At 33.6% G+C, this 27,167-nt stretch overlaps 3 protein-coding genes across 3 annotated transcripts; all 3 read right to left on the bottom strand.

Moving 5' to 3' along the window:
* Positions 1-1,641: 1,641 nt before the first annotated feature.
* On the bottom strand, positions 1,642-9,639 carry LOC105133985 (uncharacterized). Its single transcript, XM_011038183.1, has 12 exons — positions 9,059-9,639; positions 8,151-8,208; positions 7,983-8,047; positions 7,778-7,861; positions 7,256-7,336; positions 6,872-7,033; positions 6,691-6,789; positions 5,236-6,605; positions 4,501-4,727; positions 4,273-4,421; positions 3,688-3,726; positions 1,642-3,588 (listed from the first exon to the last, which is right to left on the bottom strand). The coding sequence occupies exons 1-12, from the start codon at positions 9,212-9,214 to the stop codon at positions 1,990-1,992; spliced, it is 4,089 nt and encodes a 1,362-aa protein (XP_011036485.1). The 5' UTR covers positions 9,215-9,639; the 3' UTR covers positions 1,642-1,989.
* Positions 9,640-11,060: 1,421 nt separating this feature from the next.
* Positions 11,061-16,459, bottom strand: LOC105133981 (oligouridylate-binding protein 1B-like). The gene is made up of 12 exons (XM_011038176.1): positions 16,120-16,459; positions 14,697-14,758; positions 14,248-14,350; positions 14,018-14,094; positions 13,855-13,916; positions 13,682-13,769; positions 13,417-13,492; positions 13,310-13,340; positions 12,575-12,694; positions 12,208-12,293; positions 11,830-12,006; positions 11,061-11,702 (listed from the first exon to the last, which is right to left on the bottom strand). Exons 1-12 carry the CDS (start codon positions 16,219-16,221, stop codon positions 11,424-11,426), a joined length of 1,263 nt encoding a protein of 420 aa, XP_011036478.1. The 5' UTR covers positions 16,222-16,459; the 3' UTR covers positions 11,061-11,423.
* A 6,303-nt stretch (positions 16,460-22,762) lies between these two features.
* On the bottom strand, positions 22,763-24,444 carry LOC105133980 (protein TIFY 10A). The gene is made up of 5 exons (XM_011038175.1): positions 24,108-24,444; positions 23,771-23,969; positions 23,416-23,675; positions 23,242-23,299; positions 22,763-23,104 (listed from the first exon to the last, which is right to left on the bottom strand). Exons 1-5 carry the CDS (start codon positions 24,253-24,255, stop codon positions 22,966-22,968), a joined length of 804 nt encoding a protein of 267 aa, XP_011036477.1. The 5' UTR covers positions 24,256-24,444; the 3' UTR covers positions 22,763-22,965.
* Positions 24,445-27,167: the final 2,723 nt, after the last annotated feature.

Here is a 27,167-nt window from a genome sequence, read left to right as displayed (position 1 = left end):
AACTATTGATTTGATGACTAATTTGTTGAATGGATGACCACATCTTGACTTGATGACAACTATTGATTTGATGACTAATTTGTTGAGTAGATGACCACATCTTGACTTGGTGGCAATCCTTATCTTCTTGTCTAAATAAAACATCATCGATAATGTTAGAATTTGAATCAACCTTTCCCATAAAAGTTCTAGAAAATTGTCTTAGGTTTTCAGAAGAAAAAAAATTGAGGTTATTTGAACTTCTAAAACTCGAGATATAAGCTAAATAATGAATAGTGTCCGAGCTACAAGACAGATTCAGACTTCTACATTGTTGCTAAGATTTGGACTTCCAAACAGTATAATTGAGTCTTAACTTACACATGAAAGTTTTAGGCCTATGTCTTAGCTTTCCATCCATATAAAGCAAACCTAAATTTGAGATCTACAGCTCTAGATATGACCTAATTACCGAATAGTGTTGTAGTTTGGACTACACCAGCATCTATTTTCTAAGTTTGGCCCTCTCTTTGTCCTTTCAATTTCAATACTTCAACTTATCAATCAATCCTTTTATTTATGTGATAATTTATGTGATAGGCCTACATTTAGGATGAACATTTACCATAAATTAAAGGTATCTTATGGTATTAGACTTGTTATTATAAAACATGCTTTAGTTAAGGAGTTATTAACACTTCAAGTGCAGAATAATGATATAAAACCTTGATAAAAATATATTTTTAAGTACTTATCATAATCTATGCCAATGCATAAGCCTACTGTAATGATTGTGGATTAAGCATGTGAATTGCAATATAGATTTTCTTTTATAATCCTTTTAAAAAACAATTGTTTAGTGTCCATCAAGCAAACCTTTAACTTTGATAAAAATCAATTTGAACTAGGATTTGTAAGTCGACATTTCAGCTTGAAGAATTTGAGTCAAAGCTTTGAAGAATTTGAGTCAAAGCTTTGAAGAATTTGAGTCAAAGCTTTTATTGGGATACCTCTAGTTTCTAAAATCATGGATTTTGAAATTGCCTTCCTCAATTGATTACAAACCCTTCCATGGTCTTCCAACATCAGGAGATATAGGGTTTTGAAATTGCCTTCCTCAATTATTGCCGATCACGTTGACATGTCATATCCAATCTCTCTTCTTATTCAATCACACAAAATCCATCTCATCAAAGAAGAATGGCTTCCACCCAGAGGGAGAAGCTCTGCTCTCTTTTTTAGCTTTTGTAATTAAAGTTGAATACAACCTAATTATACACAAAACACAGCCTTAAAAACTTTTTTTTTTTTTTGGTTTTTTCCAACGTTTTTAGTAGATCCCATACACAAAACTCAATTTCAACCTCCAAAACAAACACACCTTTAAGCGTTTCATTCCAACAACCAAATAATAAAACTATTCCACCTTCATGGCTTAAAAAAACTGTTTATTTATTTATTTATTTATTTGATAAAAAAGACTTTAAATAATAAATCATTTATAGTATCTTTTTGCTGGCTGAGTTCACACATTCCTAGTTATATCATGTAAAATTACATTATTAACAATAATATATAAAATGTAATATATAGCTTTGGATTTTACGACTGATCAGGCTAGACCATGCCCAATTTTTGTACCCCTATGTCCGCAAAATCCTATACCATGGAAATTTTACGCCAGCGAGGTTCCTTTATGCATACTTATTACATGGTTCGTTGTTGCAAAATTGCTAATCAACAACTTGGCTGTATATAAAATATGCCACAAGAACACAAATAGCAAATCAGCTGACACTTAGCAGCTCGAGTTTTAGATTACTAAAGTAACTACACATGATGAGAATTTTCTCCTTCCAGCTTGCTCCAATGCTACGGAATTTAGTCCATTTATCTGACTGCAATATCAGCTTTCTATTTCTGCACAGAAATACCGAGAGTTCTCATGCTCTAAATGGGAGGAAATAGAGCCATAACTCAAGAAGCAAGACCAAAAAATGTTGAACTTGATTATGCATTGCTAACGGGGTTGCTTTTGTTCACAGTTTGGAGCTCCATTGGAGAATTTGTGATGCTTCCAACAGAACCAAGGGTTTGAGAGCTCAACTGTGGACTAGCGGGGCAACCCTCTGGATTACCAGCACTGATGGCATGGATTGCTCCTGAACTCAACTGTGGGCTCATTGGGGTCCGTTGGCTCATTTGCTGCGGGCTGGGCTGTTGCTGGGGTTGCTGTTGTTGGGTTTGATGGTTCAGTTGTGGAATTCCCATGGTTGCCGGTGACCCTATTTGTAAAGGTGAAACAACAGACTGTAGCGATGAAGAAGTTGAAGTTGTTTCTTGCTGCAGCTGCTGCTGCTGCTGCTGCAGAAGCAGCTGTTGACGTTGATGGTGCTGCTGTAACTGTTGGTGCTGCTGCTGCTGCTGCTGCTGTAACTGCTGCTGCTGCTGCTGAAACTGTTGCTGCTGCTGCTGCTGCTGTAACTGCAGTTGCTGCTGCTGTTTATGTAATTCCAGTTGCTGTTGCTGGTTCATGTAGGGATTCATCCCAGTCATCAACTTTGGTGGACCCATAGGCCCCATTGGACTTCGTTGCATTAGATTCATGTTGGCTCGGTTAAGAGATTGACCCAGCAGGGGAAAACCAGCAGAGCCCGAGTGCATCTGTCTGGCTCCTGACATCCCGGCTATACCAGACTGAGGGCCCCCTATCATGCTTGCTGGGCTCATTCTTTGTTTTATCGTCAGAGCAGCTGCAGGAGTCATGTGTCCACCACGAAGTTGCTGACTTATTGTGTTGATATTTGCAGTCTGACCCAGATTCATCGGAGTCTGGCCAACATTACTCATGCCAGTTATAGAAGCCATAGGTCCAGAGTTTCCTGGTCCCATTCCCCTTGCACCTCCAATGCCCGCAGCATTGCCCGGACCTCCTAGGTCAACCATGTTATTCACCATGTTTCCCATACCCATAGCTCTTCCAGGTCCCATCATCATTTTCCTCTGCTGCATTTGTGGCTGCTGCTGCTGCTGCTGCTGTTGTTGTTGCTGCTGCTGCTGCTGCTGCTGCTGTTGTTGCTGCTGTTGCTGCTGCTGTTGATGCTGCTGTTGTAACAGCTGGAGCTGAAGAGAAGACCTGTTTACCAAGTGACCACCCAACTGCATGTTTGAATTTGGTCCAATTGCACCTAAATGAGAGAGTGAATTTGATGGAAGCACCATTTGTGACCTCTGAAATTGTGAATTTTGTTGATGCATTAAAGCATGTTGATTTTGCTGCTGCTGCTGCAGAAGAGAGTGTTGTGGGTCTAGCTGTTGTGGTCTTGCAGGCACTGATACTCCAGACACAAGACTCTGAGGATTTCCAGGAGGTAGCATCCTTGTATTTGCTAGTAGATTGTGGGAAGAATTAATGGATGCATTACTGCCAAGAGTTGGCTTTAGATCATTGCATGGCTGAACTGGTACTGCTTCATTGTATTGCTTCACCTCAATTGGTGAATTATTATGAGGGCCTCCAGAAACATTTGGTTGATTGCTTGAAGCAATATTAGTGCAGATAGGTCTTGGTTGAATATGATCTTCCACAATATATCCTTCACGCATCATCTGGTAAAGCCAATTGCATTACTTAAATTCAATTGCAAAGAGAAGAGATAATCTGAAATCTGAGTTTCTGGGCAAGAAATCATTTCCTTCAAGACGTACCAGTGAAAACAATTGTGTTGCAAGCAAATCCGCAAAATGCTGCAACATATATCAATCAGATAAGTAAATTAGACAAATAATCATGCTTGAAGTATAAGCAAATATTGATGTGACAAACAAAATTGTACAATACTATGAAAACTGAAGAATTGTCAGCCCACACATCAACTATTAAGTCAAACTGCCACAACAAATCTTTCTGATTGATGAAGCCATGCTCACAAGAATGATCAAATGAAGTCCAATACTTATTACTAAAGTTTGTGAGAAAGGACAAACTCAAGAGTATAAGCAAATCCAGAGAGTAACAGCAATATACTCAATGAAGCAGCAGCAAATGAAAGGGTCAAAAAGAATCCTAGCTTAATTAACAGTGGATGAGGTACAAGTATGGCAAATGGCAATGCAACTGGAAGATACTAATATGAGAATATAAAAGCTGAAATATCCATAATCCATAACCCAGTGTCTACTGGATGTGAAAATTAGGAAGATGCAGTGTCCACTGAAATTATAAGCGAGACCTTATTAGAATAGACCTCCATTATATCCAAATCCAACAAATGAAATTTGTACACCACTTACAGTATTGGGCAACGTAGGAAGATAATCTTCTGCAGATAGAACATCAAAGTCATCTGCTTCTCCATAATGCATCACCACAGTACCATCATTTGGCTTTTCTGACATGATCATTTTATTCCGTACCCTTTGAACATAAGAAACAACATTCCCTGCAGAAGCAACACAAAAGGGATACATAAATATTGTCAAAGGCAATAGACTATATTTTTCATCAATAACACAACAAACCTTGAAGTACTCGTTCTGTTATTATGAAATCCATAAATCTTGTCTTGCAGATATTCATATTGCCACCTACAAGAGACTTTGATAACTGCCTTGCATTAGTATCATCTTTGAACTCCTCATTACTGGTTGAATTGGAGAGATGATCAGACAGATTTTGAAGTGTATAGGTCTTTGGTTTCCTGATAGGGTAATCATCAACTTTATTCTTTTTGCAGTTGAGTTGATGCCTGGAACAGAAGCAATTGGAAAATGAATAACAAGAAAAAGATATAACAATGTCATTGGACTTCTAAGAGAAACATAAATCAAGATGTTCTCACCCAAAAGATATCAAGCTGACAGAAAGGGAAAAGGTTTTGCTTTTTGATACCATTAAATTGCATAAAAAATGAGGGTGCTGCCCCCCAGCTCACTCGTCCCGCCCCCAACATAACAATAAAGAGAAATGTAGTGTGCGTGTGTGTGCACATGCATGTGTGAGAGAGAGAGAGAGAGAGGTTAAAAAAGAAGAACTATGAAATGATGGATCAAATATGGATTTTCCTAGCATGAAGTAGAATTGATTGATGCTTAGTAAAAGGAAAGAAAATCTGATTAACCCAGGCTCTCTGTGGAATGACATTTAAGCTTTAAACAGTCTGAAGGTAGGATTACAGTAACTACAAATTTATACATTAAAGGAAAGAGTGACACATAAAAGAATAATGGGATGGTACATTAGTAAACCTTTTATACCTCATAGTCACCATTTCAATCTTTGCAAATCTTTCAAGCATGCTTTGATCAGCCATAGGTGGGGTCCCAATTGAAGGACTATTTGCATTTAACAGAATGCTTGTATTGCTGCCACTTGCTGGAGACCCCACATTGCTCATTACCAGGGTTTTAGGAAGGGAATTCAATCTCCGTTTTGCAGCAACTTGAACCTGGTGCTGCCTTTGCAAGGAATCATTAGCACTGGAAGTCAAAGATGGGGTTCCACCAACAGCAGCAACCACTGACTTCTCCTTTTGTGATGACCCAAGTGCAGCAGTTGCTGCAGCTGCTCCAAAATGGGGTCCAGCTGAACCACTAGACAATTCCCCGGATTTCGATGATAGAGGTGATTGAGCTAAACCCCCAGTAGATAACCTAGGACTTTGTGCTGGTTTCCTTTTCTGGGGCTGTTCCTCCTTCCTACAATCTTGGCTGAGATTGTTCCATCCAGCCTGAGGGAAATTGGATCTCATGACAGGTTGTGGTAATCTTTGCTGTAACCATGGTTGCTGTGTTTCCAAATGGCCTGTTTCTGTTTCCATCATCTGCATATCATTTTTACCCTGACTAAGCACTGAACCATCCAGTTTTTCTGTCTCAAACTGTTCTTCCTTGAGACCATGTCTCATACCTGGATGTCCTGCAGCAAATGATGTTGCTGCAGCATTTTGATGTACAACCCCTTCTAACATCTGGTGTGCGTACTTCTGAGTGCCTACATTGGCATACTGAATTCCTCTTGTCATTGCTTGCTGCTGTAGTAGTGAATTCTTCCGGTTTATTTCTGATTCATGGAGGCCATCCATATGCAGACCCCTTTGCTGCTGTTGAATTACATCAGGACCTGCTGGTGTAAGCCTTGGTCTCTTACTAAAACTAGATAAAGGTGACATTTGTGCATCTTGGTTCTCCCTCTTCCCAAGAAGAGCGGCAGAATTCATGGTGCAGTGAGCAACCATCTTGTCCTGGCCGAAGGCGGCAGCTCCGGAAATGTTGGCAGGAGACCCTGACCCTTGATCCTGCATATTTCTTGGGGAAATCCTCATTTGATACCTCTGTTGCTGGGATACCAAAGGTAGTGTTGGAACATTGCCATCTGGAGCAAAGCTTCTTGCACTTAAGGCCATCATGCTGCTAGGGCCAAGGTTTTGAGTTGTCTGATTCTCCTGAACATGCTGTGGCATCACATTGCCTGAAATGATTCCTGAATCTCCAAGCCTACTGTTAGAGCTTTCAGGCACTCGGTTGATGCAAGTATTTGTTCCATGGATTCTGTTCGTAGATGTGACAGTAACTTCAGGTGTCTGCCTTAATCTGTTTCTGCGAAAACTTCTCAGATCTAAATTGAGCTGCAAATGACATTCAGCAGGGTTGAGAAATATATAACTAATTCCTTCAGCCATAGAACATTATTTAACTCTCTAAATATAGCACCTTGGTTGAAATTGAACTATTACAGAGCCTGTCCAATTTGGGAGTAGGATCTAGAGAAAGCTGTGGTTGCAATGCTTTCAAAATCCGAGATTCTACTTCCTGCAGCAAAAAGTGAAGGAAAAAATGCAGTTCAATTGATTTTCTAGATTTATTTTCTGATGAATGAGTTCAACACACTTACCATCAAATCACCATACGTCCAAGAATTATCAGAGATCAATGGGATATCCTTCACTACATTCTCCAATGACATCCTAAGGCATACTTTATTTACAATAGGGAGCCCATCCATAAATGGAACGCTAGACCCCTGCTTGGAAGCGCATTTCCGATAATCACGCACCTGGAAATGTTTACAGATTAGCAAACTCTGAAACCTCCAAATGCATGAGCTTCAATAACTTCTTGCTCTCCACACATGTGAATGCATGCTCACATGAAATGCTCAAGTGAATTTAAGTGATTACTCAAAGCATTCATAATCATTATTCCAGTTTATAAATATAAAAAGGACCAAGCATAACACCAATTAGTAAAGATAAGTGACTATATTTGAATTGCTTACCTCGCATACAAGTGTTCCATTTACATATTTACATGGAATATCATCTAGAATATCTCCAGGCAACCGGCCAGACTCAATTGCCTCAAAATACATGCACACATAAACAGCAGTAAGTCAGTTTAAGAAAGTTTACAGTGAAGTTGAAATCCAAAGAGCAATTACAAAGCAGACAACATGATTTGTTAGGTAAATAGGAAAACTGCCTCATCAATGGATTTTAGAAACTTAAATGGGGTAGTTATGATGACGAAGAAGTTCCCTGAGCTGATCATGTAATCTGAATAGTCTGTGTAGAATTAATCAAGCTGAGCAGTAAATGAATCTACATAATGCATCTTACTTGCAACAAATAGGTTAATTAAAAGAGCAATGGATAAGTTCCAAAACATGTCATACAATATATGCATTACTGCACCAAAATGTCTGATCTAGGTGCTCCATGCATAAAATTTTCAATTTGAAAATAAAAAATCAAAATAAAATCCCTCACAGATGAGAAGAAAAGTATAAGTTGATATTTACTGAAAAGAGCGTTTCAGAAGTCTTATCATATGGATGCAACAACTTCTGACCATCTTGAAGTGGAGCCTGATGAGCAGCCTCTATCTGAAAACATATGAACTACTTGGACTTACACTTTAACATAAAGATGGTATGGAAATAGATTTTTTTTCCTTTAAGTCACTTTCTTAAAATTTTGTGCAGAATTAACACTTTTCAGACTAACCTCTGAGGGTTTTCCTATAGAATATCCATCTGGATAGAGATTCAATGTCAATGAAACTTCATGTCCTGGAAGAATAAGAGACAACCAAAAGAACTCAGAATGTAAACTTGATAGAATATACTAGAAAAATTGAATCAATCCAACATGCAGATATGCTAAGTGCTTTACCAGAGAAGGATAAACTTGAGACAGCTAATGCATCCTCAGCACCCTCAAAGATGTCAGCCTACTTCACAGAACACCATAGATTATGGTATAGAAAATACAGAGCAAGGGATAAAATATAACATCCATACCACCCCTTAATTCACACCCAGTAATTTAAGGGCTTTCAATCAACAAGACAGCTTCACCATTGCTATAAATTGAAAAGTGAGAAGGATAATAATTAAGGAAGCAAAAAAAGACCACCATCTAATCTAATAACACTGATATTCACAGAAAACAAATTGTTTTAACTTTCCATTACCATCTCTTACTGTCTGTTTGGAACCAAATCACATGTTAAATTGAAGAGGAAAAAAAAAAGAATGGCGGCATGCACTACATATCATTTGGCAACATAACTTTATTTCAAGCCCATCGGGAATTACCAGAAATTGAGGTTTATCACATCGACAACCACTTCAATTCATTAGATTACAATACATATATTGTTGGAAAAGTTTCTCAGAGTTCTAGGCATGTAAGAAAGACAGAGGACAGAATCAAGGGTCAATGCTTTACTTCAAATAACATCATACTGAAAAGATCTGATAAGCAAATAATTATCCACGGACAAACGGAAAAAATCCAAACAATGATAACCAAAACAAAGCATATAATTAATCTTCAAATCAGTTGCAATGAGAATGTCATAAAACAAAAGAAATTAAGATTTTAGAATCTGAAAAATTACCCTCCTGAAAAGTAACCAGTTTCTTTTATTTAACTAAGCTAAATTGAGATTTGAATGGCAATTCGTTATGAAATCTAACATCATCCAAAATACACAATCAATTTTGAACTTTTTATTTTAATTCTCACTCGATTTTTTGCTCCTCGATCGAGAAGAGTAACCAAGTTGCCAAAATTACCTCGCCCTTTCTCGTAGATGATTCGTTCTTTGAGCCAATCACCGAGCTCTCTCTGGAATTTTCTGAGACCTCATCAAAAACAGTATCTGATTGAACAGAAGGTTTTGGGCGGAACCTGGTACCAATTTTTGAGACCTTAAAAGAAAAGACCCCCATCTAGAATTTTAATTCTTCGTAGTGCTAGGATCATACGAATAGTGAAGGAAAATCTGGGAAAGTATTTTAGACTTTTCAAGAGAAACCCGTACTGAATTCCTAGAGAATTCAAATTCTTTTATGGTGTTTGGATTATAAGAAAGTCAAGAAAAAACACGGAAGGAGTGAGGAAAGGAAGAGACTTTGAATGCAAGTTAAAGTCTTTTGAGAGCTGAAATAAAGTATCCAAGCTGAGTTCTTTGAGATTTTGAGTGCTTCATGTAAATACCCGGATTTTGTTTTCTTCCCTCACTTTCTGGGAAAACTGAGGTTTTAAAGTGGTGTTTGGATGCTGAGAGCGAAAGTGAAGGAAAATGTAAGACGGTGGTAGTAGAATATAGTATCAATAAAAGGCACAAACCTAAACTGAAATACCTAAATGGATTCCTATTCGGTACTTGTTTTTTTAAAAAAAATTAAAATTTATAAATTTAAAAAATTATTTTTTATTTATTTTAAATTAATATTTTTTTATGTTTTTGATCATTTTAATATATTAATATCAGAAATAATTTTTAAAAAAATAAAAAAATATATTTTTTTATAATTATTAAAGTGAAAAAATTTTGAGTGATATCAATTTTCAAGGAGGTTAATCCTCATTAATATTATAATAAAAATATATACCTATAACACTTTATAGAAAACAATTTTACTAGTACAACAATTATGGGTTTAGAATTTCTTAAAAATAAATAATTCACCTCTATCTTTATAAAAAAAATAGAGGATTATCCTATCTAAATAACATAAATATTATTTAGACCATTCAAATAAAATAAGTGGTTTAAAATTTTTATTTTTAAAAAATAAATACTTTTTGAGTGTTAGAATATTTATTACATCAAAACAATAATAATCACTTTTATTTTTAAAATTTAATTTTTCTTAGTGTATTCATTATTTCTTTCCTTTTAAAAATTATTAACTTTATTATTGAATATTCTTAAATTTCTCAAAAATAAAAATAGGTAGAAGTAGACACTCATTCATAATTCGTAGAATAATTTCTTATATAGTGAAGAAATGAATTTTTGAACAAAAACTTTTGATTGACCTATAAACCAACCATTAAAATATTGTATTCTTAAATATATTGAAATTTGAAATTTCATTAAAAAAAATAATTAGAATTTGGCTATACGAACCTAGAGAGTGAGCTAAATCAAGATAAATATTATATACTATCAAAACAAAGAAAAAAGAGTAGAGGTTGCACATTGTGAGAGAAATAATTAATGAATAAATTTATGATCATTTCGTTATCTTAGGAACATATAGAGCTAAGTAAACATAATAAAAATACTAAAACATAATGTTTCTGTTTTTTTCTTTCGAATGATAATGTCCTCAAACTGCAAAGGTTCATTTGAATCCACGAAATAAGAAAAACACCACCTGCGAACTGTTCTTGCTGCGTGAGTTCTGTAGAGATAAAAACAAGAAATAGCAGTCAATTCTGTTCGGCTGGAATTTCGAGGGGGTAAATTGCTCGAACATGAGGATGGTTCGAAGCAAAGGCTCCGGGATTTACATTTTTATTGACCAGGTCCACCATACAAAGATAACGTTTAGGGCTAAAATATTAATGGGTCCGAAACCATTTTAGGCTCAATGCTTTACTGGATTTAAGACGGATGACGTGATTTCCAAGAAGCATATTTGACCTGATTAGCACGTAACACACTGGTTTCATATCGGATAAAGAGACAGGCCTCCTAGAAGGCACAAGCTTTAACACGAGCAACCATGGAGGCACAGCGCACAGGCGTAGACAAGAAAAGCTTGTATCAAACACACACATTCCAGACCTGAAAATCCACATACCTCGAAACAAATCTTAAAAAAAAAATCTCATACAACAGACAAGGGCCGAGATACTCAAACGGTTTAAAGCATACTGCTGTCATCTTAAATAGGCAACTCCCTCTGATAACCAAGATCCCTCATCCCTACATCATAGAGAACACTCATCCCTACATGGTAGAAAAGGAAAAACATACATGTATACATCCACACAAATGGCAAACATATGATGATATAAATATGCGGGTTGGTAACCACCTCAGCCGGATAAAGAGAAAACAGAAGGGCTTCCTAATTGCTGAGAACTGAAATAACACTGGCAAAGGCAGGAAATAAAGGTGCCATGTGGCGTCAGCTTTTATTGTTACTGATAGTACATGAGTTGCTGGGCAGCAGCAACATTCTGGAAACCACCATCATATATTGCCTGGCTTGCTCCGGCACCCATTCCCATAGCTTGTTTTAGAGGAAGCTGCCCATGAGGAGGCATAAAGGCATGGACACCACCCATCTTGCTCAATGCTAGCTGCCTCTCATATGCCAAGATATCCGTAGCTGAGATCCCAGGCAAAGGCGCAGCAGCAGGTGGGGGTAGTGGATTTGAGCTTGTCCCTGGCGGAGTGGGCTTGCTACCCCATGAGCACTATAAAAATGGGCAAAAGTATTTAAAAGTCTATTTCCAAGGGAGAAAAAGAGTGTGTTATTGTTCAATCATTACAACACACTCTTTTTACCTAGATAATAAATGAGAATAACACAATCGAACATACCTTTATTTGTTTACCACAAAGAAGTGATTGGGCATTTCCCATCTGAATAGCTAAAGCTGCCTCAGCATGAGTACTGAACCTCACAAACCCAAAACCTTTGTCTCTCTGGACTCGGACCTCCTCAATAACTCCAGCACCAAGAACATGAAAATGGCGGTGGAGAACAGGCTGAGTTACCTGGCAATTGATTGAACATAAGAAGTTTAAAAAAAAAAAAAAAAACACATCGGATTTTTCTAAGATTTTCCAAATTCTACCATTCTCCTAGACATAATAGATACAGCAAAGAGCATTTTGAAAAAGACAATCAAATGGAGATGCATGCCCAAACAATGTACAAATTGCAAGAACATGCAGATAGGAAGAAAAGTTTCTTGCCTCTGGAGAAAGATTGCCCACATAAACAGTGGTATACTGAGGATTGTTTTCAGGAGCCTCATTATTTGGTGCCTCCATGCCATCCTCTGCACAAGAAAAGTAGGAATAATTTACCATCTTAGTTGTTTCGCAAAACCAAAGGAGAGTAACAAATCATAGAGCAACCTGTGAACAACCATGAAAATGAGATAACAGATCAAAAGGAATTATTTCTGTTACAAAAGTATGAGATGTTGAAACAATCCAGAAGCTTACGGCAATTCACCACATTCTATGAGAAAATAATGGTGATCCACACCCATCTTTGGAGATAAAGCATTATACATCTACTGCTGATTCTCAACATTTAAAAACTTGCAAAACTGACCTGATGTGCCATTTGTTAGTTCCACCACACTTTTTGAATCAGAACTTTGTTTGTCTTCATTGGAACCAGCACCTTTAGATGCCCAGTTGCAACGAATCTGTCTACTACCGAGCCACTTTCCTGCAAGCCAGGTGACCGTAAGCAAGCATATCCAACAGAATCGTAATGATTTCGGTTGACAAACTTCCCCACTTCAGAAAATCAATCACATATCACTAGATTGTACAACCTTATGATGTGTAACTAACTAATTAACTTTTGTTTATGCTGACAGCTATGTTAAAAACCTCCAGGAATAATAAGTGTATTGATTCATGTCTTGTGCGCATAATTTCATGCAGGCACCAAATGATTACCAAATTCTCCTTCCTAGGACCTCAAATTTAGGGGGACAATATCAGTAATGACCATTTCAGAGAAAGAATGAAAACTAGTACAAATTCCAGCACTGCATCCCAAAATGCTAAACTTTCCCAGCAACAACAAAGAGGAGTACATAACTCAGCTCCTTTCCATTTTCAGTCATTGGCAATTTGATTAAGTAGAAATGCAAATTAAGAATGATGGGAGTGTAAGTATCACATTCTTATTCCACTTCTAAATTTGATTAACTAGAATAAATTTCATTCTAAATTTTTTCCATTATTTGTTGAAACAGTTATCTTAATACACCGTACTTAGGAAACAATCACCCCTAAACCATTAAACAATTCTTCTGAGGACCATCATCCATACCTGTTAGGTCATTTATCGCACTCTGGGCATCCTGAAAGGAAAACAATGTCAGAATCATGATAAATAAAAAATTACAGAAAAAGATGTGCACTAAATGAATACAATACCTGTTGATTTCGGAAGGAAACAAACCCAAACCCTCTTGAACGCCCAGTCTTCTGATCCCACATAACCCTTGCGTCTCTGAAACCAGAACAAGGTTAGTTACAGTGATCAGCTTTGTAACACCAATGAAATGAGATGATAAACCATCAAGCAAGCATTTTCCAACTTTTTAACTTTATGTTTTCAACAACTTAAGACATGAAAACACTGAGATCAACAAAGGTGGACACAGGCAGAGAGCAAGACAGGGAGGGAGGAGAAACTTACGAACAACTGGGATAAACAGAAAAGCAGGCATACAATGTTGCATCAGTAACCTCAGGACTAAGATCTCCAACAAAAATGTTGAAGTGACCTGCACAATGAAATGATGTCCATGTTTATACATGCCAATATATCTAAAATGAGCATAAAATTTAGAACATAAAAAAAGAGGTAACCTGACGTGTCTTCCCTCTGACCACTAGCATATGCCCAGTTAACTTTGATAGGCTGACCAAATCTGCAAAGAGTGCAGTAATAAGATGCTGAAACAATTTAAGCTAGAGTGTGGAGGATCGGTACAAATGTAAAATAATTCACCGTCAAAAGTGAGCTACTCACAGATGCCTTCCATTAAGAGATAATATAGCAAGCGCAGCTGCTCGGCGATCAAAGTAGTGAATAAATCCATAGGATGACTGCAAATGTGGAGACACTGGAGATGTCAAAAATAGCAGACAAGCTTACAAACTACATGAAATAGTAAAAAATAGAAACATACAACAAATAGATCCTTTCCATTTAGCATACAATATCTCAGACTTAATTTACACCACTGAAATTTTTTTTACCTTTTCTTTTCTGATAAGCTTGCATCCTTCAACGGGACCAGTACTCGCAAAAACCTCTTGGAGGAGGGGTTCAGTTACCTGAGTGTGGATGTTTCCCACGTACCTGCATTTTTTTCAGAAGTAAAGAAACTAGAAGTTTTAAAAAAAGAAGAAAAAAGGAAAATAAATAAACATATAAGTAACCTTCCTCAATTAGAAAAAACAAAATATAGCAGATAATTGGTCATCAGACTATTAACGCAATTTAAGTTAAAATTGAAGAAAAGCATAAATAAGTATTACTTTTAAAAGATTATTTTTTTAAAAAAAAGAAAGAAATTCAGCCAAGGAAGATACTATCAGTAAGAAAGTAGAAGCGGTGGGCAGTTGCATGCGCAAACATGTAAAAAGAAAAAAGAAAAGAAAAGAAACATAAATAAAAAGGAAAAATGTCTAAGACAAATACTCACACACTGCGGCAAGTACTTGGATCAAAACCAGGAGGCAGATTTCCACTTGGAATTGGCTCAATCTGCAAAATAAAAATGAGAAAACAGAAGGAAAAAGGAGGAAAATGGAATTTAAAAAGAAAAATGCCTCCCTCTCAATCTCGACCCAGATCTAAAACATTTCAATCTAGAACAGCACACAGCTTTCAGAAGCATGGACACAACAAACTATAAATGGGAAGATAAAATAGTTCTTAAAGCAGGCCTAAAGGATTGCCTGGATGACTAATGCTGACACAAACAAGACACTGAACAACAAAAAGATCCTTTAGTTACACTTTCACATTCTAATCATTGTTAGCCTTTTATCTTCTTAAATACACTGGTCATGTTAAGAGAACAAACTATATAAAGATGAGTTTTCTTGATTCCTAATCTCAATAATTGTTGAATTCTCAGTAGAAAACCAATCCCCAGATGGAAGCTTTGGTTTGAAAACCCATCACAACCACACCCCCCCCCCCCCCCCCTTACTATAACAAAAGGTATAGAAATGGAAGTTTTGTCCTGCTTTTCCTTCAATTAATGCAAGAACCATCAGTTGATGTGGTTTTGTGATGATAACGGTCAAGAAGTAAACCGACTGAAATGAAGGCTAAGTTTAAATTTTCTAAAGAAAATGGACCCAAATTTTGCTGCTTTTCACTGGAAACGACGTGTATCCCTCTGTATTAAAGAACACCATAAGCCCACAACGTGAACAGTTTACAGCATTCCCGGGATAACAAATAAACAGGGCCTAATAAACCCCACTGTGAAACTTAACATAAAGGACATTTGATAATTCACTCCCCCACGAGTAGAACACGTGCATAAACACAGAGAAGCCCATAGAAGAAGACAGTGATTTGGAAATGACCAGAAAAAATGCCTAGATACACAAAACTTATCTGTCAAGTTGATGAAAACACACCAACTAAAAATGGGTAAAGAAGACCCATAATGAAGTTGATGTTCTTTTGATAAGATAGATAAGGCACAACACAGCCACCCAAGATTTTTCTTTGATTTCTAACTTTAACCTTCCAAGCTGTAGGAGCATGAAAGTTATGAAAAGAACAAAAAGATATCATCAAATTCATTAAATGTCCTCAGAAAACAACACATCACACACAAATTAATTAATTTCTCATTTATTTCCAACAAAACCCAGAAGAACCAAAAAAAAAAAAGCAAGCAAGTAAGCTTGTAGTCACAATAGGAAATTAAAAACCCCGAAATTTTAATAAAAAAGCCATAAAATTTTGAGAAAAAAGGGAAACCCAAAATCCTCCCGCTTGAGCTCCCAAAACCTAACCCTAAATAGCTCTAGAAATGCGATAGCCATAGTTGCAATCCGCTTAATCAGAACCAATAAGGAAAAGCATAAGACAATTGGGAGCACCTGAGGAGGAGCGAGGAGACCAGGATGGTAAATTGACTGCTGTTGGAGAAGAGCTTGTTGCATCAGTGCCTGTTGTTGCTGTTTAAGCCTCTGCTGTTGCATTTTTAGAAAGAAAGAGAAAAATAGAGGCCCTTGTTGTTTGTTTCTCGAGAAGAAAAAGAAATTCGGTGGGTGTTGCTTTTCTCTCGGTATTGTTGTGGTTTTAGGGTTCGAAAAGAAGAAGGAAAGGGAGAGGCCTCGATCGATCGATTAATTGGGAAAGGAGAAAAAGAAAAAAAAAAGAAAAAAAAAAAAAGAAAGAAAAGAAAGAGAAAATGAGGGAGGGAGGACAACGAGTGGCTCTAGAGAGAGTATTTATACTTCAATTTTTTTTATTGTTTTTTAGGGGCGATTGATAAAATTACGAGGTTTGAAAAATGAGTTGTGAGGACTGGCTGTGGAGAAATGACAGGTGTTATGACGGTGATCATTGATTGGGTTATTGAGAGAGGGCTCAAGGTCGGGGGAGGGGAGGGCAGAGGATGGGATTCGGTCCGGCCCACGGTCTATTGCTTAAATATCATAATTATAAAATATGATCTAGAAATCATCCGGTCCAAGTCTTGGGTTTAGATCCAATATATTAATATAAGTTCTTTTTCTTTAAATGATGTTGTTAAAAAAAAAAAATATAAATATTCCTTGATCAAGGTCAGGTCTTGGAATATATATATTCCTTGATCAAGGTCAGGTCTTGGAATGATACGCTGATTCATGTTGGATTTTATAACTATATCGAGAGTAGAAAATTTTGAATCAGTATTTTTTCATGAAATTAAATTGTGTGGAGTTTTCCTTTATTTTTTCAGGAAAGTTCACTTATTAGACTTATTTTGTGAAATATTTTGTAGAAATATATATGTTTTTTAGTTTTTTTAGTAAAATATTTTATAGAAAATTCATTACTTTACAATCAATTTTACAATTTGTTCATTTAGTGATATCATGGTTCTTTATAAACTTTTTTAATTTTTTAGTATTTTTTGTGATTTTTTATCTAATATATAGCAAATTTTGCAATGAAAAAATTAGTTGCAAAATGGTTCACCATGTTAGATTAACAACCATTTCCTTCTATTAGAAATTTCTAGTAATTCCAAGTTTGCAACCATTTAAAGGTTATTTATATTTTTCTAAAATTAAGGTAACATAAATAATTAAAAGAAACATGAATGAGATATTTAAGGTAAAACTATAAATTAAAAACTTTTTATTTAATAATATGTAATTTTAAAGACTCAACAAAATGTGGAAGTAATAAACAATTTAAAGAATGAGAATTTAGAAAAATTACACCAAGATTTCTGGAGGTTCAGCAAACCATATATTTCTCTTTCTGAACTTTCGTTCAAGAATTTCATCATCACATACCAATTTTCTTTACAGTTGAGACCAAATCATTACATGATCGTTTTTGCAGATACAACATCAAAATCAATCCTTTTGCAAACTTAGAATCAAATTATCATCCATAATTTTTTTACATGCTAATGACTAGAAAACCTTTCACTAATATTTGTTAAAGAACAATTATTAAATCACTCGTAATTTTGTCTCTAAAAAACTTTTTCAAGTGATTTAAATATCACTTACACTTTTCACAATATACTCTTTTAGTAGAATTGATTGGAATAGCAATGAAACTCTTTAAAAAGATTTTGTCAATTCACATCAAACTTTATTTTTAAAATAATTGTAAGTGAAACAAAAGTGTTATAAGTTGTTTTTGAGAGGGAATATACTTAGATTTTTGCTCAAGAAGTTCTCCACGTGTTTTGAGCAAGTAAAAGGTTATTTATAAGCTGAAAACAGAAACTAGTCATTAGACACAGTTTTTTACCCGTTGACAGAACTAGTTAGTCCATTTTAGAATCGATCAAACCATTTTAAGAATTGGTTAGATCATTTTAAAGAACCTCAAAAGTTTCTGGAAATTTTCTAGAAACGAACTATTCATTTTAAGAAAACGTTATACCAGTTTGTGAAACAATTTAATTATTTTGGCTACTACCTTGCCATTTCCAAAACAGTAAAATCATTTTAACTATTGGCTAGATTGTGTCTCATTTTTATGTTTTGGTCTTTTCTTGGTTTTCTTAATTTCTTTTGGATCTACTTAGATTGTGTGGGTATTATAAGGTGTCCTAAGCAACTTTAATGTTTTTTGGCAAAATCCTTTAACAAATTCTTGATCAGCGAAAGTCATATTATAATTTATACAAGTTTTTTATTCTTAACCTCACAAATCATTTTTTTGCTTATTTGATGATTTCTTAAATGTTGTAAATCTGTCTATATCATTGCAAAGGTATGTGCACCACACACACACACGACATATTAACATATCTTTATTTAAATCATTTAAGTATAACATACATTATGACATTAATAATGTGATATGCATATATCAAAACTATATCAAAATAATATTTTATTATATCTCATGTTTATGTTATCATCAAAACATATAACTAAACCATTATTATAGTCATAAGGTTAATAGTTTCAATAATGCAAAACATTTTTTTTTGTATTCACATTATAAATTAAGTTAGGGTGAACTTTATCTAAAAGTGTTTTTTCACTGATCTTATTTGTGTTTAAGTTAAACATAATTTAGCGTCTCTTTATAAAGTTGCCACTTTTATTGTGGTTATAGTTATTTGTTATTTATTATGGTTATTATTATTATAATTATTAAACTCAATCTAGGAATCGACCTAGAAAAATGATCAGGTCACAAATAACTCGGGTTAATCCTGAAAATTAAAAACTCAACCAAAATACATATCATCAAATTGCAGGCTCAAAAAAATTTCATAGATAATTATATATGCTATCTAATAAAAAACTACACAACACCATTCAACGAATAATTAAAAATCCAATCACAAAACAAACAACAACATAAAATACAAAAATTACCCACAAAATCATATCTAAAACAACATTGCACCTAGATCTCATAATTTTAAATCAAAACCAAGAAACACCAAAAACAAATCCAAACATTTTTAAACATACCTAGATAAAATTATATCTTCATTAAAACTCAGCCCATGATCAATCCTCATTATTAGTAACCACTTCAAGATAAATCAAACATGAAGCTTACCTTTCGGATAACTTGCCATTTAATCCCCTTACACCACCACTTATATCTCCATTATCCATACTCATATTATTCTCATTGTTCCTAAATCTCATCTCACCAAACCTAAAATAACAAACCCTTCAATCTCTCATCTTTCTTTATATAAAGTAATATTATTTTCTTTTTTTAAAAAAAAATATTACCCCATTAAAAATCACACAAAAAAAAAACTCATCCACAAAGCCTATTGTAACTACAACATTAGTGTTTAAACCCCCTGACCCAATGGATGATGTACTTTTAGAGACATTAATGTCATGGTTAATCTAGCAGTTGGTTCCCATAATAGGATAAAGGGAAAGGTTGAGGGAGGACTCCCTATTGTTAATGAATTAATTGAAGTAAAATGAGATATTATAGGATGAGCTGATAAGGTTAAGGCCCTTAATTATGAGAGAAAAAATAAAAAAGAAGTATATTGGAAACTCAAGTGTGGTAGTTGCATGTTTTAGGAAGTTGAGATTTTTATCTATGAATTAAAATGATATCATTTATTATAAAAGGCTTATGGAAAAAAAATAGTCAAGTCTCATCTAAGTTTCATTGGGTTACCTAGATTTTAGGTCACTTAAATTTCAGGTCAACCTAACAAGTCGCTCGGGTTTGACCGAGTCAATTACAACTCTAGTTTTTTTACTTTGTAAAACCCAGCTAAGACCCCACATCAACCCACAAGGCTAGCTTTTACAATAATGTTAATATTAAATTTATATGTTAATATGTAATGTTTATAATGTCTCTGTGTTATGTGAGATTTAAAAATTCATAACTTATGACTTTTGGTTTCCAATTACAAAATCCTAAAACATATGGCAAAAACACTATACACATGCCTTGATTTATTATGGAATGTAATATTAAATTAACAATTTTGCTAGTAACAAAAAAAATTAATTGAACAAACCTTATAAAGTAAAATGGTGTTTTACTGATCTATCTGTCATTTTATATTTGTCAAGGGTTACTTTAATCTTTTTTCATTTATTTTACATTATAGAATTACTTGAATACCCTTAAAAGTAAAAAAAAACACTTGATTATGGCTTAAGGGCATTTTTGGATTTTACTTTTTTAAGCGTAATGTAATGACCTAATTGCTCTTAAAAAATAAAATTCTCAAGGCATGTCTATAAGGTATTTTGTGTAATTTCATAAATGGTTTTTTGTAATCATTATTTGATCCACAGAGAAATGTGATAATTTGATAAAAATAAATAAAAAATAAAAATAGTTGCTAATGCGTTCTTATGTTAGTGCATTAGTCACTCTGCTGTATTTGGGTGATACATACGGCTAACTCCAGTAGTGAAAAACTTTCTTTAGTCATGTCATTGGATTCCCTGTAGTGTCCTCTTCCTCAAGATACAACGCGTGTTAGTTGTTTCCTGGTTGATTGTTGTGAACAATATTTTTCATTTTCTTTTTCTTTCTCCTTCCTTGGAATTTGTGATGGTCATTTAAAATTTTAAATTAGTCCTTTTAACTTCACTTATAAGAGTGTCATTCCTCAATCTTTTTATTTGTATTTCTTGTCCTTGACTCTTTTGTAGGTTTTTGATTTTTTTAAATTTTATCATTCAATCTAAATTTATTATTTTTTTCTTTAATTTTGGTCCAAATTCTTTTTATTTCTTATTTTTGTTCTTGCCCCTTTTATAAACTTTCAATTGTTTTCAATTTTATCATTTAATAAAAAAATTAATTTGTTATTTTTAAAATTTATTTTTCATTATTTTGTTGGTTTTTTATTTTTAATTATTTTTTTAATTTAATTCTTCTATTCAATTTAACCTTTCAGTACAAGATTATTCATCCTTTTATTTTTTAAAATTTGATCCTTGTTATTTTAATTGCTATTTTTTCTCTTGGATTCTTCTGTATAATTATTTTTTTTAATTTTATCCTTTAACATTTGATTTAAAAAAAAATTAAGCTTCATGATTTTTTTAAATTTGGTACTTTTAATTAAATAGCTGAGATTATAGGTTTAAAAGCTAAAATGGGTTGACATCTTTTCTTTTTCATTTTTTTTTCGATCTCGTTACTTGACATTGATTTTTTGTACAAAATAGGTTTCGTGGTTTTCTTTATTTTTTTTATCAGGTTATCTCAATATCATGACCTGACGTTAGAGTTTTTCAAGTTAACTCAAGTGGGCTTGCACCTATTTTTTTAGCTTTGAATTACTCTTTCTTCTTTTGGATCCTTTTATGTGGATGGTTTTTTTAAAAAGAAATTATTCTTCAATATTTGGTTGATTTAGAATTAGATATCGCGGTTTTTTCATATTTAGTAATTTCAATCAAATGGCTTGGGTCACAAGTCTTATAAGCTAATGATGGTTTTTTCTAAAAACAACATTTAATTAGTTGAAAATTAGGCTTTGGGATTTTTTGAATTTGGTTCTTTTGGTCAAATGATTCAGGTTACAGACTTAACAAATTAGCATGAGTTGACATTATTTTTTATTTGTTTGAATTTTTGTTTGAAATTAAATTTCTTAATTGAGTCAAAATCTGAGATTTTACGAATTATAATTTTAGAAGATTAAATTAGACATTATTTTTTCTTTGTTTGAATTTTTGTTTGAAATTAAATTTCTTGATTGAGTCAAAATCTGAGATTTTACGAATTATAATTTTAGAAGATTAAATTAGACATGTCTTTTTATGTTATTAAATTAATTTTAAACTCAATTGAATCAATGACCCGAGTCTTGAATTTCTTTTACTTCTTTACAATTCCTAACATCCTCTTAACTTTGTTGTTTTTTACATTTGAAAATTTTGGCCCGGGTTGTGATGCGTCAAATATTAATATAAATTTACTCAAGTCAATTTTTGGTCCTTTTTTAACGTTTTGATTCATTATATTTAGATTTTTTTAATTTTATATGGGGTTTTCATGGTTTTATCATGATCTTACACCTAGATCACATGTTTTACAATTTAACTATTATTGATTCAAGTCAATCCAATATTTTTTTATCTCAATATTTTTTTTAAAAGATCAATATGTTATCATTTAAATATTTTATAAGTGTTTTGGCTATTATGCATTAGTTTTTTCACTCAATAATATCTTAATATTTTTTTTAGGCTGGAAAAAAAGAAGAAGGAACTTCTAGCATACTCCATGGAAAAAAACTAGTTGCTTCTAAAACATATTTTAGAGGTAGGAGGTGCTTTGACTCCAATCATATTTTGGTTATTCTTTTTTTCATTTTTTCTCTTTTGAACAGCGTATGAATTATTGTAGCCATCTCGTGACGGCAGACTGAAGTCAACCCATGAAGCATCAAATACCAGCAAGACTTTTGTACTTTATTTTCTTCTTAATCTCGTGAGACTGATAAGAATAAATAAACCATTCTTTCTTCTTTCTTGTTTATGGCCATGTTCCCCTCCAAAATCAAGGCACATAATCAATGGAATATATAAACAAAGGAAATAATTAACATGAAAATCTTCAGCAGTGGATTCACAATATGTATACACACAAGGGATTGATTGAAAAATTTGTATGTGGGAACAAGGCACAAAATATACCTACAACAACATTGTAAGTAAACTGAGTAACGATTTTAATTAAACTGAACTAATCATGCCACGTTAACTGAATGGTGAGCTAAGTAATCTCTAGCTAGCTAGTAGCTACAATTTAAGCTCGAGCTGTTTTGATGATTGGCCCTCGTCTAGGGCAAGAAACGGGTTGCTGTCTTCTTCAGATCTGGGAGGCCTAGGATGATCCGGAGTTGGGTTGTTTATCTGATATGGAGCTCTTGCTGCAACCCTGAAAAATATCCCAAGAAGATTTAAGATAACTAGTTGATTATTTAAACAAGAACAGTATTTAGACTTGGCGCAGTAAAAGACTGCCCAGAATTTTCATTTTTTTTGCATAAAAGTAAACCTTGAGCATATTAGTACCTGTCTTTCCTCTTGGAAAAGAACCGATGAAGTGAAGCTCTTCTAGCATGGGGCACATCTGTAAGAAAAAGAAAAAAAGGGAAAGAAATGGTTATTACAAGGATATTACTTCACCGATTAAAGCTTAAAAATCATTAACAACTCGAACAAGTAGATTATGAAACAATTGTTTACCTGAAGCATTAGCTTGAGATTGTAATTGCAGTCTTTCTTGGCCTTTATTGGAATCAAGCGCAGCAACAGAATTCGTGGAGCTGACTTTTCTTAGTACAGGAGCAGAGCTGGGACACCCATCTGTACTAATTGGGCTTCCCTTGGCAGCCAAAGCCATGATCTCCTTGGCCTTATCTGCCGGAAAGTCATTAAAAACAATCACTTTCCCAGCATAAAATATAGTCATTTGGGCGGTTTCAGGATCCACTGGAGACGATTTCCTATTGTCATAAAAACAGAAACAACTTTAGAAGATGAATAATATTTGGAGCCAAAGGCTTATTTCTGCCTCTATATATATGTTCATTGTTGGTACCTCAAGTGATCAGCCTTGTTAATAGCGTCATCAGTAGAATCTGGAGGACCAGAGCCCACAAACTGAGGAATGAAATCCATGAATGTCATCATGTTTGCAGAAGCCATAGCGTTTTGCCTTGAAGTGATCTGATCAGAAGAGATTTCCATGTTGTTGAGTAGATTCAATGTTGTTGCCGGTGAAATACGCGTCTCAAGGCCTAAAAACGATATTAAACAGAGAGAAGATAAGAAACATGTACAGAAGTCGCATAAGCAAGCATCGGAGAGATAAAAAGAGACTCTTGCATCCGCATCTGGAAAGAAAACCAGGAAACAAATTTAATTTTTAAGTGTACCTTTAATTTCTGCCTTTCCATTTATTCCAAGGCTAATGTCTCCAAAACTCCCTCTCTCCTTCAAGTACTGTCTCAAAAGATTGCATTTATGGGCAAAGTTTGATACCTGGTCCTGAGGCTTGCCAGATTTCTGTGCCATATTCGCCATGGATGAAAATCTCAAAGATGAAATCGAATGAAGACTCTCTTGGGATTTGGTTAAAGGGAAATGCTTGCTTGTGTCTGTTGTTACTGGTGGGGAGTAGACTCGGGCATGAAGAACACAAGGAGGGTGTTAGGTTCACGAGCACGTTCTTTGAACCTGTCTGACTGCCATGAGCTTGCTCTTATTATCCTTGAATTTTATGATGTCCCTTTCTGAATTATTCATTTTATCTTTCAAGCACGTTTTTTAGCTTGAGAAAAAAGAAAAGTAGAGGATGAGAACGAGTCAATAAAGTAGAAGCGGAGAGCACTTGCCCTGGATCGCCGGTATCTTTTACAAGAGTTCACAATGATATTTTCTTCCTTAGTTTAGTAATTTTGGGTGACAGCACATACCGTGCTTTAATTGTATATTGCACGATATGAATACTGTTTGTGTGCTTAGAATTGTATATTGGTTTATATTAATAATTTCTCCTATTTAAAAGATTATTTTCTAGTGATTTAAATTTTAAATTCGACCTAATAATAAAATTTGATATTGTTGGATTTATATACTTAGTTCATCTCTTTAATACTTTATTAGGTCTCTCTGCTATATAATGTCACATTTTGTTCTTGTATCTAATAATAAAATTTGATATTGTTGGATTTATATACTTAGTTCATCTCTTTAATACTTTATTAGGTCTCTCTACTATATAATGTCACATTTTGTTCTTGTATAATATATTTTTATTTAGTTTATACCAACATTATTAGAACTGCATGATTAACTTATGAATTTGTGGCGTATGGAAAAAATATTTTTGTGTGAGAGAGAGAGTAAAGGTTGAGAATGAGTCATAAAAAAAAAAGAGTAGAGGTGGTGAGTGCTTTCCTTGTATTGCTAGTATCTTTTGCAAGAATTTACATTGATAATATACCATAATTTTTTCTTATTTTAATTTTGGGTGACAGGTGAGAGAGAGAGTAAAGGTTAAGAATGAGTCATAAAAAAAAAAAGTAGAGGTGGTGAGTGCTTTCCTTATATTGCTAGTATCTTTTGCAAGAATTCACAATGATAACATACCATAATTTTTTTCTTATTTTAATTTTGGGTGACAGCATATACCATGCTTTAATTGTATATTACATGATATGAATTGTGTAACATTCTTATCTTGTAGTATACAATTACAGGATATTGCTTTTAAGGGTAATGCATGAACTAAGATAATTATGTTTTTAATATATAATTTACTGAATTTCAGAAAGAGTTTTCCTTTGAATTGTGTAACATTCTTATCTTGTAGCATACAATTACACGATATTGCTTTTAAAGGTAATGTATGAACTAAGATAATTGTGTTCTTAATATATATTTTACTGAATTTCAGAAAGAGTTTTCCTTATACTAATATCATACTAAATTATTAATATCTTCTTATATATATCACAAATCAATATCACAAGCCATCATGGATATTGTCTCATATCAACACAATTATTTATTTTCTGTGAAATATAAACAATATTGGCAAAAAATAATTAATTTAAGATTTGCATTGCATGCTTAGTTAAACAATACAAATAAACATTAGAACTTAGAATATGAACATCTTTAGAGGTTTATCTTAATTAGAATATATTTTTATAATGATTCACAACATTAACAAAATAAATATAACATTAACAAAATAAATATAAGATAATGATATTCATACTACTATAAACCTAATTATTAGTCCAAAATTATAATACATATTAGTTTAACGACTATAAATTACAATAAATTTATCTCAAAAGATGTCATTATAGAAATCTACTGTTTAATTTTGGTGTGAGACAAGAGCTTAGCAATTAAATCATTTTATAACAATTTTAATTTCATCATTTTCAATCCACGTACAGTTTATATAGATGCTTTATCTTTAAGACAAGTTCTATATCCCATAAATCAAAGATATTTTTGCCATTAACCCCTCTTAATAAGCTAGTCTAATAAATTATCCCAATTATTTGAATATGGATGCTATTAGCACCTTTTATACAAATAGTCTAATAAATTATCCCGATCATATGAACACAAATGTCACTAGCTTCTTTTGGTCAACTAGTCTAATAAATTATATTGGTCATTTAAACACAGATGCCCTTAGCTTTTTTTGGTCAGCTAGTCTAATAAATCATCTCGATCATTTAAATATAGGTATTGTTAGCTCTTTTCATTCAGCTAGCCTAATAAATTATCCTAATCATCTGAACATAGATGTCCCTAACTCATTTCGGTTAGCTAATCTAATTTCATCCTTTTTAATGTTCATATCACAAATAATGAATAAACAACATATATTTAAGAAAATTACAATTATAAAATTCTAGAAATCTCTTATAAATAGTGAAAGTGAAGGACACATACTTGGTCTATGTACTCATGTTATAGTCTTCTATTGTTGGATAAATCTTGCGGCCTCTCTTGCACCAACATGTATCCAATCACCAAACATCTATATAAAGTATACATTTCAAGCTAAATTTTTCTTCTCCCTCGAATACAAGTTTGCCAACATGAGGTCTTTACCCTTTTTAAAAAAAAATTCTTTATTTTACATGTTAAACATAAATAATTTAGAACAAATGTTAAATCAATTAAAATAGATCCCTCTAAGGTTCTCACTTCGGCCAACCATTAATTCATCCATACCTCATGTTTTTTTTTCGTTTCATACCTTATGTATTTTTTTCCCCTTTAAAGGTTCTCACTGCGGCCAACCATTAATTCATCCATACCTCAAGTTTTTTTTTTTTCATTTCATAATCATGTTTATACCAGCATTCATAATTCCATCTTAATTCATCCAACTACAAATCATCTCACATTCATCAAATTCAATTTAAAGTTCATTGAAAATTTAACCACAATTATCTAGAATA

The sequence above is a fragment of the Populus euphratica genome, unplaced genomic scaffold (assembly GCF_000495115.2).
Source record: "Populus euphratica unplaced genomic scaffold, PopEup_1.0 scaffold38.1, whole genome shotgun sequence".
Lineage (NCBI taxonomy): Eukaryota > Viridiplantae > Streptophyta > Magnoliopsida > Malpighiales > Salicaceae > Populus > Populus euphratica.
This window is presented reverse-complemented; position numbering and strand designations above follow the sequence as displayed.